Here is a 12599-nt window from a genome sequence, read left to right as displayed (position 1 = left end):
ATTACAGGACACCAACCCAGCAGAAGATGGAAAAGGCAGCAGGGACTACGTACACCCCTACAGAGTAGGGGAAAACCCTATAGAAAATTTGCACACACGAATTACCATTATTTCCCTTATTGAACATGGCTTGTTGCCCAAACATGAAATATTAATTCCTATTCAGACTTTAAGAAATCTAGACAAGGTAGAAGGTGCAACTGTTAATTTAAAAACAACAACAACAAAAAAACCCACTATTAATACGGATCCCACAACATCACCCAGTGGTCAGCCTTCTTACTGGGAATGCTTTCGTTTATCCAAGTTTGCACTGCAGAAGGCAGGATGAGGAAAGGTTTAAGCTGTTGGGGGGCATTGGCTAGAGTTTGGAAATGCTTGGAGCTGTCCAGCTGTGAGAGCTTGAAAAACATCTACTAAATAGCAAGAAAGGCACAGTAGGTAGCAGCACCTTAGCTGATCTTTCCCCCCCACCCTGCCCAAATATAAAAGCTTAGCAGAGCTGACTTCATCTCAAATTCCGTGCCATTCAAAAAAATATAGCGATATAAATAGTAAATAATTTTTAGTTAACTACAATAATAAAAAGGAAATGTTAATGGATAATGTTTGATGATATATATGTGTGTGTGTTGTACTAGTAAAAGCAAATTGGATATAAGCTTTAAATTGTGAGCTGAGGGGAGAAAGGTGGGGGGGAGAATGCTTAGATATCTTACTAACTGACTTTGTTTCAGAATATGTTATAAAGGTGTAATGTTATTGGAGGTTTATTGAAATTGCGAATGAATGCCAGTAGGTGGTTGTGTCTTTAAATACAAATGATTTTAGATAAAAGCACGTTTAAATAATTGTAATTAAATGAGAATTGTGGTACAGTGATAGTAAAATACATTTTTTTTTAATTTAAAATGTACAATTCAATTTGAATGAAGTATGTGTAATGATTGTGGGAGAAACGCACGAAATGTATTTGCAACCAATCGATACGCTTTCTACAAGATGTAACGAAAGATGATTTTTTGTGTTGAGTTTGAGTTGAGTTTATTATTTATTGTGTGTGTTTTTGTTTAATTAAAACAATAAAACTTTTCAAAAAAAAATGTAGTGGATTAGTCAAGGTCACCGTACATCTTTGTCCGTGTCTTCTAACAATGATGTACATACAGATGGTGCTGTCAACAAACCATTAATACACATCAGCTCATCCAGCTGTTCAGAATATGCCCGCCTGCCTGTACAAGCCAAGGTTCCCAGGAAAGGCTCACCAAATATTGTGAACCTTTAGAATTCGCACTCTTTAGAAGAGAATGAGCTGGAAGGGACCTTGGAGGTCTTCTAGTCCAGCCCCCTGCTCAAGCAGGAGACCCACGATACCCGTGATGGCGAACCTATGGCACGCATGCCAGAAGTGGCACGCAGAGCCTTCTCTGCTGGCAACACACGCCGTCGTCCCAGATCAGATCTCCGTGGCGTTTCTTTCGTGAGCTTCTGCTTCCCTACAAACGACGAAACAGAAGCTCACGAAATAAAAAGATCTTACCTCTTGCCGCGATTCCGGGGTTGGGATGCCCCGCCTCCCTCTGGCCAGCTGGTATTCAGGTCTATGCTGTGCATGTGTGCATTCGTGCACACACACACACCCCTTTCAGTTTGAGCATGCGGGTGCGCAGTTTGGGCTCTTGGTGTTTAAAAGGTTCACCAACACTGCCCTATTCCATTTCAGATAAGTGACTGCCTAGACCAGTGGTTCCCAAACTTGGCAACTTTAAGACTTGTGGACTTCAACTCCCAGAATTCTCCAGCCAGCTCTGGGAGTTGAAGTCCACAAGTCTTAAAGTTGCCAAGTTTGGGAACCACTGGTCTAGACCAGTGGTTGTCAACTTGGTCCCTACCACCCACTAGTGGGCGTTCCGGCTTTCATGGTGGGCGGTAGGGGTTTTGTCCGATACTGAAGCAGTTTCCCTTTTTTTAATTTAATTGACTTTTTAAAAAAATTTCACAGAATTATTTAAAAACATTTTCATTAGGTTTTCATACAATCACCATTACTGTGGAACCGGTGGGCAGTTAGAAAATTTTGCTACTAACAGAGATACAAAAGTGGGCGGTAGGTATAAAAAGGTTGACTACCCCTGGTCTAGACTCTTCTTAAAAACATCCAGTGGTGGAGCAGCCACAGTTTCTGGAGGCAAGCTGGAATTCAGAAACCAGTTTCCACTGGTTAATTGTCCTCCGTGTTAGGATGTCTCTCCTTAATTCCAGGTTGCTTCTCTCTTTGATCAGTTTCCAACCATTATTTCTTGTCCTGCCCTCTGGTGCTTTGGAGAATAATTTCACTACCCCTCTTCTTTGTGGCAGCCCCTCAGATACCGGAATACTGCTATCATTTCACCCCTGATTCTTTTTTTCTTTAGGCTAGCCAGACCCAAATCCTGCAGCTGTTCTTCATGTGTTTTAGTCCCCAGGCCTTTTGATCATCTTAGTTGCTCTTCTCTGAAGTTTTTCCAAAGTCTCAACTTTTTTTTTAATAGTATGGTGTTGTGGCCCAGCAGGAGCCGTTGGAGCTGTCACCAGACTCCAACAGCGAGGGGCCCTGTGAGTCGGCTTTGGAGGATGTGGAGGACCCTGGACAGGGTTCCGACTCCGAGCAGGGCGCAGAGAGGCTGGTTAGCCACCAGGAGACGCCTAAGCCTTGGACCAGTGGGGAGGAGACAAGGGAATGTGATCTGGACGTCAGCAGTGGGGAGGAGCCAAGGGAGTTGTTCCTAGATGCCCGGCACCGGAGAGCTAATAGGCGCAAGGAACAATTACGCAGTTACAGGAGGTAATTGCACTCAGCTGGTGGTCATTAGGCTCCTCTCCAGACTATAAAAGGAATGCTTGTGCACACGCCCCTTTTGCAGAAGTCAACACATTAACTAATGTTGGAGAAGAGTATTGTGAGCTTGGCAGGCTGGATTGCTGCCACGGCTTGTCTGTGCCGGTTTGCTGCCAAGGACCTCTCTGTCTGTTAATTAAATGCCGTAAAGTATCTTTGGCTTGGAGTGCTTTGGTGTGGAACGAGGGGGGTCAGAAAAGTATGGGGACAAAACCTGGTTGCAGTATTGCAGGGGTGGTCTTACCAGAGTTTTATAAAGTGGTACTAATACTTCACGTGATCTTGATTCTATGGCTCTGTTTATACAACCCAGGATTGTGTTAGCTTTTTTGGCTGCTGCTGCTGCACACAACTGACTCATATTCAAGCGATCATCCACTAAGACTCCAAGGTCCCAGTTGCAGTTTTTGAGCCAGATCTCACATGAAATCTAATCCATTTCAACTGGTAACCAGTTTCCGCAGTACAGGAGGTTTCGCCACCACCCAAAATAATTCATAAAAAAGCAGCATGAGTTGCCAAAGAGGCAAAAACCCCAATGCTGACTTTTCCCTAATTTGGCCCTCCAAAATTTTTAATTCCATGCCTAGATATAACAGTTTGGCTTATGCTGGCTGGGGAATTCTGGGAGTCGAAGTCCACGCATCTTTGAATTCCCCAAGGTAAGAGAAACACTGCCGTAGTTGAATGTGACGTAAGTGCGAAGTCGGCCAGGGGTTGAGTTCTTCACTTACCCGGATACGCTTGGCTCGCCGCATGTCATCTGCTGTCATCAGGCTTGGGGTAGCCACCACGGTCTGCTCATGCGGTTGAAGCTGCAGGGATTGGCTTTCAGGCAGCTGATCCAAAGAGGACGATGCCTCGGGGGCCACTGGGGTCTCCTCCGGTTGGTCGAGCCCGTTTAGGGTGGCTGGCCCGGCTTCATCAAACTGCCCCTTACTGGCAAAGGGCAGCAAGTCCTGAAATTATAAACCAAGGATATTGTAGGAGATGACCAGACTGAGTCTGAGGGAGGGAGAGGTCAAACGCGTCATCAGCCTCAAGTCCCTTTGTGCCCGCAAGAGATCTAAGTCCCACCCGCCTCAAATTCCTTTGACTCTTCTCTATGCCAATCTGCTTGGACCTTTAGTGGTTCAGATGCTTGCAGAGAACTTAAACTTGCAATAAATCTTTATGCTCATTTGGATTGCTGATGACTTGGGGAAGGGGGAAAACTTTCTCTTTCAATTAGGTGGAAACCGTGGGAACTTTCAGAGTTGGTTTTCACCAGTTGTGCCAATATGTTGTATCCAATAAAGTTGTCTTTTGAGGAATCTACTTGCCTAAGAGTTCTGCTTTCTGTGGGTGCATTACTTGGAACACTCAAATTAGGTTTTTTTTTTTAATGGCACCATAATGTAGGTGATGCAAATGGGGCTGAGCAGCTGTTCCAGCTGTTGAAGACTCTTGGCTCTTTTACCAGAAATGGCATTACATGAAATTTCAAGGGACCCAACCAAGCAAACTCAGTTCCTCCTTTCTGCAAAACTCAATTCACCCACTCCCTGCAAGTATACCTGGCTCTCTTCTGCACACTTCCCCCCGTTTTCGGTGGTTACTTCCAAGCGCATGAATTTTGGAGGACGGCCAGGTCGTCTTCCTGGACCAAACCTTCGCTTGCCTCGTCCACGACCTCTGCCTCTTGCTCTACAGAACATACAGATTTCTGGGTTAGAGGACAGTGACGCCCCTTGTCATTCTCTGGGAACATCAACTTAAGAAAAGGAGCAAGGACTGCAGCTCTCCATAGTTAAGACTCCCACTTACCATCAGCCCTAGTCAGCAAGTTTAGCAAGGATAAACACGGCAGTCCAGAGGTGCCCAACTCCGGGGCCCCAGCCCACTCCTGGGCTATGAGCTGTTCTGAACCAGACCGCCCAAAGAGGTGGGAGTATGTGGACGCCTGCGGTCCATTCATGTGCGCGATCTTGCCTGCTACCTGCGCAAACGGAGCCATTCGTTGAAATGGAGCCGCGCACGTGTACATGCTCCCATGGAACCATCCCTACTCCCCACCTCACCCAACCAGTCAGCAAAACCAGAAAGGTTGGAGAACTCTGTCGTAGTCTAACCACATCTAGAAGAACTGAAGGCTCCCTGTCTTTAGCCTACAGCTTTTTTATAGCCTAAGCCAGTGATGGCTAACCTCTTTCTCCTCGCATGCCAAAATCGGCATGCATGCGCGTGCCCACACCCATAATGCAATGCGCCCTGCCACCCTGCGCATCCATGCATGACACCCCCATGCTTCTCCCGCCACCCCACCCCACCCGCATATGCCTGCGACCCCCTGGACCCTGCCACATATGCATGCAACCCCCACACGCCCCCTTTTTGGGCCTAGCAGGCTTCCCTGAAGCCTCCTGGGACCAAAAACAGGGTGGGGAGGGCACATTGTGCCCCCACGCGCTCCCATCACGAATGCGCAGACGACCCCCCCCCACCTCCCCTCATGCATGCGCACAGGTCGCCCACATCTGCGGCAGAGGCCCGAAAATCACCTGGCCAGCAGGAGGCGCATGCGCAGTGGAGAGGGCTCAGCGCGCCATAAGTTCGCCATCACGGGCCTATGCTATAAAAAGTTAAAAACGATAAGCAAGGAGAGGCTCTATCTTCTGGCGGAAGGAACGGGAAGGATGATATAGGAAGGATTCGGGTCGGTCAGCATCTTGTTCTCAAATCAGAGTTGTAAATTCCGTGCATGATTTCTCTCGAGATGCCCATTCACTTTTAGTGGATGTCTATCTACCTTCTCCTGGATTGTCCAGCCATCTTTCTTATAGAATCTCCTGTGCAGATGGGTTCTCAGCTTTCTTAGAGGATGGAAGGGGAGAATCCAAAGAGGGCTTGGAGCTAAAGACTGGCGATGCTGAATGGGTAGCTGCCACCTGGGTCCCTCCCACAAGACTGTGAAATGTAGAGAGGCTGCCCTTTCTCCTAAACCATGCTGAAGGACTTCCTTCTTAAGGAAAAAGGGATGCACCCGAGCAGACAACAGTCAGCCTCAAATAATTATTAAAGACTGGGACAGACATGGGAACAAGGTCAGCCAATGAATAGGCATAGCAACTAAGCCAGCCAATGGGAGCTTAAACAGAACTGAGTCTGTGCAGAGAATTGAAACAGAAACTTAAGTCTGCTGCTCTGAGAAGTAAAACTAGCAGTCTCTCTGGGCTTGTCTGCTGAAATGAAGCTAACTGCTTGTGTTTGCCTGTAACTCTCCTGCCTTGTGTTTCTTTAGAAGAACCGCCTGTTGGTATTGTACATTTATTCATTTATTCTTATGTATATAAAGAAGTTAATGAATCCCGCTGCCTCTCTGTGTGCTTCTGAATTTGAATGTATGCAACAAACTCTGGCAAGTTACTGTAACCCTCCTTGTCGGAAAACTTGGACGGAACTCATGGCACTTCCTGTTTCTCTTGGACAGAAATTTCCATGGAACAGTTCAACTGGATGAATGAGAGAACCCTGGAAATACCTGCTGAAGAAGTCCAGCTTTTCATCGTGGGAGTTGAGATGTTGCTGGAGCTGTTCGGAGCTCATGAAGCGTCGATTGCACTCATAACATGGCCAGTTTTTCTCTTGTTCTCGGAGAACTGTGTTTTCAAGATAAACCAATCAATAGAAATATTCAGAAATACACACACACACACAGGCTTTTCAGATTTTGTCAGTTAATCACCCACAATTTCAGTTTACAGGTTATATTTAATCTTCTAATTAGCTGATAACCCGGTGTTGCCCAGATATTTATTTATCCTAATCCTGTATTAGACAGAAAAAGCCTTGATTTCAGCAACAATTAAATTAGTTACAAATGTTTTCCCTGCGCCCCCAGAAGCATCAAGAAAAGTGATAATTTCCTTAATTTCTAATGTTGGATTTCCCCCCTTATTTTCCCCCTTTTCATTCATATATATATATATATATATATATATATATATATATGTGTGTGTGTGTGTGTGTGTGTGTGTGTGTGTGTGTGTGTGTGTTTGTGCTGATAAATAATATATTTATATTATTTATATATAATATATAAATAAATTATATATAAATAAATTTTATATACATATACATATACATATACATATACATATACATATACATATACATATACATATACATATACATATACATATACATATATATATATATATATATATATATATATATATATATATATCAGTCTCAGAAGGAGAAATAGAGTGATAAGTTAGACAGTGGACCGAAGAAAAAGCACATAAAGATTTACACAATAGTTTTTGTATTCCTCTATTCCTCCTTCTAACCAATGAGCTGTCTCAGTGGATTAAGCAGAAATGCTGCATTTGAAGTAAGTTATACAAAGCTCCAGCACTTCTTGTGCAAAAAGCCAAACACAATAAAAGGCATCTACTATCCAAGGAACAAATATTTTGCCACTCTTAAAATTTTATTTAAAATGTAAGATGTCAATACCTTTTCTCTCCTCCTCCGATACATCATGGATTTTCTGATTGACAAATTCTGCATAGGAGGCAGCGTACCATACCTAAAACAGATATCAAATGGAAAGGAAATTCATAGCAGGATTTTTTTTTTTAAAAAAAAAAAGCTAAATGCCCATCCTCCGCGAATGGCAGACATGAAAGGGAGCCCAGGATCACAGGATCAATTTTGGTTCAAACCATGATTCGGCTCCAGGCTTTCTCAACTCGGTTCTTCCCTTCTGTTCACCGAGCCAAACTGATCCAACAACTTCTAGCACAGTGTTTCTCAACCTTGGCGACTTTAAGTCCTGTGGACTTCAACTGTGCTGGCTGGGAGATTCACAGGACTTAAAGTCACCAAGGTTGAGAAACACTGTTCTAGCATGTTATTATTTTATTCAGGCCCTTTTGTACTTTGATGAAGGGGGGGGGAAAGGGAAATAAATTCAAATATTGCATCTTCGTAAGCATGTGTGAACTTCTACCCACGTATCAAAAGGCCTTTTATGCAGAGGTGAGCTGCTACGGGTTTGTCCAGGTTCGGGAGAACCCATAGCTAATGTTATGGTTGGTTCAGAGAACCTCCAAATCCCTGGCTGGCCCCACCCACACCTCCCATGAGTCTCCATCCGTTTTGGATGCCAGGTAAGTGCAGGGCCAGCGCGGAGGCTCAGGGAGGGGGGGGAAATGGGCCTCCCGGAAATTCCGGAACGCCAGAAATGGGCCCGGCCTCCGGGAGGGCCTCCGGAGCCGGGGGAGGCAGTTTTCGCCCTCCTGGAGGCTCGAGGAAAGCCTCTGAAGCTTGGGGAGGGCAAAAACGCCCACCCACCCCACGGTGCAAGAAGCCAACTAGGCCACGCCCACCATGGCCACGCCCACCCAGCAACCGGGTAGAGAACCCGTTGCTGAATTTTCTGAAGCCCACCCCTGCGTTTATGCAAGTGAATCCGTAAGATTATGATTCATAGATGGGTTTTTTAAAATCGTTATTTCCCATTCTGGCTGACTTGAGAAACTGGTATATAAACGGCTTGACTGAAAGTATACAGATCCTCTTTTACCGACGGCCGCAACAACTCCCAGGCACACATTTTTTTTTAAAGTATCACACGTATCATGGGAAACAGGAGAACGTGCTGTTTTGCTCAGGGTTGCTTTGACAGGGACTGAGTCTGGATCACAGATCCTGCTTTTTCACCTTGGAATTTGTATTCTCTGTCTGCTCTTTGAAATAGGGCAGAAGAGGCATCTCTCCCTCTCTCTCTCTCTCCCCCCCTCTCTCCCTCTTCCTCTCTCCCTCCCTCTCTCTCTCCTTCCCTCTCTCTCTCCCTCCCTCTCTCTCTCCTTCCCCTCTCTCTCCCTCTCTCCCTCTCTCTCCTTCCCTCTCTCTCTCCCTCCCCCCTCTCTCCCTCCCTCTCTCTCCTTCCCTCTCTCCCCCTCCCCCCCCTCTCTCTCCTTCCCTCTCTCTCTCTCCCTTCCTCTCTCTCTCTCTCGTTCCCTCTCTCTCCTCCTCCTCCTCTCTCCCTCCCTCTCTCTCTCTCCTTCCCTCTCTCTCTCTCTCTCCCCCCTTCTCCTTCCCTCTCTCTCTCTGGAACAGGGAGAGCCAGATGGTGGCACTCATCTTGTGAATGCCTCCAGGTTGTTGTTGTTTTTTGGTTTTTATTAATGTTAAGCTTACAGCTTTTTCCCCCAACTGTTCTCCCTAAATTCCATATGATTTGCTTCTAATGAAAGATAAAAATAACTCGGCGATGACGGCGATTTTTCCTGATTGCGATACCCAGATCATCACCCACACAAGGTGGTTAGTTATTCTTATCTTAATCCCCACATTATTCCCTTTCAGGAAATGCTTTTCTTCTGAGGAGAGGCCGCCTGTCAGACCTGCAGCCATTTTTTCTTTTGGATCTTTGGCCTGCCACACTTTCTATTATTCTATTATGCCTTTACTACTGTGGAAAAATGGGAGGAGGGGTTGTACAGAGTTAGATGCTATGTAGCCAAAACAAAATTCTTTCTAGAAAGCCAAGGTCATCCTTTGTCTTTGCATCTCTGCACCTGACCGGAACTGGATGGGTGGAACTGCCAGCAGGGCAGTGGGAGATTGGACCCTGTGATGGATTTGTAGTTGTGGGGGCAAGATCTTGAACTTTCAACTAGGTGGGGAAAACCAGGAAGCTTTCAGATTCGGGCTTTCCCAGATGTGCTCTCTTAATAAATTGGAACTTTGAGTAATACTTTGCCTTGGATTCTGATTTAATTTTGGATGCTATTTGGAATCCTGACACCAAGCTGTAACCCTCAGAGGTACGGCAACTGGAATGAATGATACCTTATTAACTAATTAATTAACCCAGACAAGACAGGGGCAAAAAAAAATCCTATATTTGGGGCCAGGTAGGACAAATAGCCAGCCAACAGAACTGAAAGAGGGAATTTTAATAAATAAATATATTTTAAAAATAAATAAATAAATAAATAAACCAAGCTGCGTGCATTCCATCTTGGAGCTTTTATCAGGAGTGTGTGATCTGCTTAATAACTGCAGCAATTCACTTAACAACTATTGCAAAACAAAACCCATCATAAAATCAGCCTGAGTTACTTAACAACCGCTTTATTTAGTCTAAATAGAAATTCTGGACTCAATTGTGATAATTGGTTCCGAGTGTTGTGGTGGCCTAGAGGCAGAGCTCTCGCCTCACTATCAGGAGGCTGTGAGTTCGATCCTAGGTAGAGGCAGATATTTCTCTCTCTGGGCACACTGGGAATTTATCTGCTGAACAAAATTCCGCGTTGGCGACACGGAAGAGCATCTGACCATTAAAACAATCTGCTAGGTCCATTCAGTTGTCTAGACTCTACCCTGAAAAGGATTATGGAGCCCTTAAAAGATGATGGCGATGATGAATTGTAGTCATTGGTCGAGGATTATCTGTACTATAAAGCAGTGTTTTCCAAAGCTACCAATTTCGAAAAACACTGCTGCAAACAGAAGTTAAAAGGAAGAATCTGAGATGCAGAGAAAGGAATTAGTAATGTTTTTCCAGACTTTTTTTGGGAGGGCAGGTGGGGGGGGGGAGGAGGGGAGGAAATACCAACCAGATTTGTGTAAAAGAAGTTCTATTAAGATAGTCACCTCATACCTTGAGTTCTTGTTTAGGCTCAACATTTTTAATTGTAGTGTAGTAAATATGATGACCGTATTGGTAGGCGACTAGATTTTGCTCCAAGTGATTCTGGGCAGGGCGCACGAACATCATCCAGTTGCAAAGAGCTTCGCTGGACAACTCAAACCAAAGATCCTCCTGGAGATCCCGGTCCTTCCTGTCACCTTTGTCAAGGGACACCTTTAGCAAAAATTTTAAAAAAGAGAAAGATGGATATGACCTCCCCAAACAGCTCAGGACTACATGTTCACTGTTATCTACTGTGACAAAGAATGTTTTTCATAATGCAGTTCGAAAATTAGGAAAATTGTATTAAGTAGAGCAGAGAAACGTTGAAGGTGATGAAGAGCAGCAGATGGGAGGATATTTTTTTTAGTCTGCTAATTGATCAACACAATAAATAGCTAAGTTGTTACAGAGAACATATACATATATAAACAGTAATGTCTTGTCAAGCGATGTTTACAAATCAAGTAGTACGCCAGAAGGTATACAAAGAATCCCTTGAGACCAGCATGGTCTGTGGGAAGGTGTGACAGAGATTCTGTTCCCGGTTTTCTCCAGAAATAAAAGCTTGCATTGAAGATGGAAAATACAAAGTCAACCCGAATTCATACGAGAAAGAGAGAGAGAAAGAGAGAAAGACAAAGACAGAGAATGAGAGAGAGAGAATGAGAGAGAGACAGAGAGAATGAGAGAGAGAGAGAATGAGAGAGAGAGAGAGAAACAGAGAGACACAGAATGAGAGAGAATGAGAGACAGAGAGAGAAAAAGAGAGAACGAGAGAGAATGAGAGAAAAAGAGAGAGAATGGAGAAAGAGAATGAGAGAAAGAGAAAGAAAAAGAGAATGAGAGATAAAGAGAAAGAGAAAAAGAGAATGAGAGAGACAGAGAGAAAATGAGAATGAGACAGAAAAAGAGAGAATGAGAGAAAGAAAATGAGAAAGACAGATAGAGAGAATGAGAGAGAGAAAAAGAGAGAATGAGAGAGAGAAAGAGAGAGAGAGAAAGAGAGAGAGAGAATGAGAGGGGGAGGAGAGAATGAGAGGGGGGAAACACATTCCCACAATCCATTTTTATTGCTTTTGACAATTAGGAATGTTTCATTAAAATGTAATTCCTGACTCCAGAATGCAAAAGTGCTTCTGACATTATACGAATATGCATGCCTCACATCTGATTATATTTCCATGATTTATGAGCCCATGGAATTCCTTTCAGAACGGAAACCCATTTCTGGGAAGATAACACGGGGGGGGGGGGGGGAGATAAGATAAGGATTTACCTTCAGATGGATATAGCAGTCCTTCAGCTCTGATAACCTAACCAGGGGTCCTTCTACGGGACCAAACTGTGTGCGCTTCGGAATACGTCGCTTGGAGAAAACCCCTCCCAAAAACCGGTCTATGTAAAGCACCAAGGGGAGACTGGCTCTGGCTCTGGTCAGAACTGGCCGGTTCGGGATGGGGTGCAAGGGTCCATGCTTGGGACAAACCGAGGGATGTGCGTTATTGCATTCCTCGCACCCTGAAAGACACAGGTGAAAAAGACACAATGTTAGCCCACTCATCTGTTGGAAAAAAGACTTTAATACCAGAATAACAGAGTTGGAAGGGACCTTGAAGGTCTTCTAGTCCAACCCCTTGCTCAGGCAGGAGACCCTATCCCAAGACAAATGGTTATCCAACATCTTCTTCAAAGCCTCCAGTGTTTGAGTACCCACAACTTCTAGAGCTAAGGTCATTCCATACTGATTAATTGTTCTGTCAGGACATTTCTCCTTAGTTCTAAGTTGCTCCCTCTCCTTGATTAGTTTCCACTCATTGCTTCTTGTCCTGCCCTCAGGTGCTTTGGAGAAGAGGATGTGACCTCTGTTCTTTGTGGCAACCGCTTTCTAATGAACCTAGAAACTCCAAAGCCAATGTTTGGAGACAAAAACTTTCATGTCTTTCACTAGCTACAAGTTCCTTGTTCCAAAGGGCATCCATTATTTTCAAGAGTTCCTTGCTCGCCAATTCTAACTGTGAGATGGGCGAC

General features: G+C 44.6%; 1 protein-coding gene across 3 annotated transcripts in view; it reads right to left on the bottom strand.

Annotated features, from left to right (window-relative positions):
* Positions 1–12599, bottom strand: part of PRDM10 (PR/SET domain 10) — a 56196-nt gene that overhangs the window by 22021 nt on the left and 21576 nt on the right. For all 3 annotated transcript variants that reach the window (XM_032229261.1, XM_032229262.1, XM_032229263.1), the window contains exons 6-11: positions 11848–12089; positions 10539–10742; positions 7382–7454; positions 6402–6519; positions 4438–4567; positions 3616–3840 (exon numbers count right to left, since the gene is read on the bottom strand). In XM_032229261.1, the coding sequence (XP_032085152.1) occupies positions 3616–3840; positions 4438–4567; positions 6402–6519; positions 7382–7454; positions 10539–10742; positions 11848–12089 (992 nt within the window). The remainder of the gene's footprint in view (positions 1–3615; positions 3841–4437; positions 4568–6401; positions 6520–7381; positions 7455–10538; positions 10743–11847; positions 12090–12599) is intronic.

This window comes from Thamnophis elegans, chromosome 13, assembly GCF_009769535.1.
Source record: "Thamnophis elegans isolate rThaEle1 chromosome 13, rThaEle1.pri, whole genome shotgun sequence".
Taxonomy (NCBI): domain Eukaryota; kingdom Metazoa; phylum Chordata; class Lepidosauria; order Squamata; family Colubridae; genus Thamnophis; species Thamnophis elegans.
This window is presented reverse-complemented; position numbering and strand designations above follow the sequence as displayed.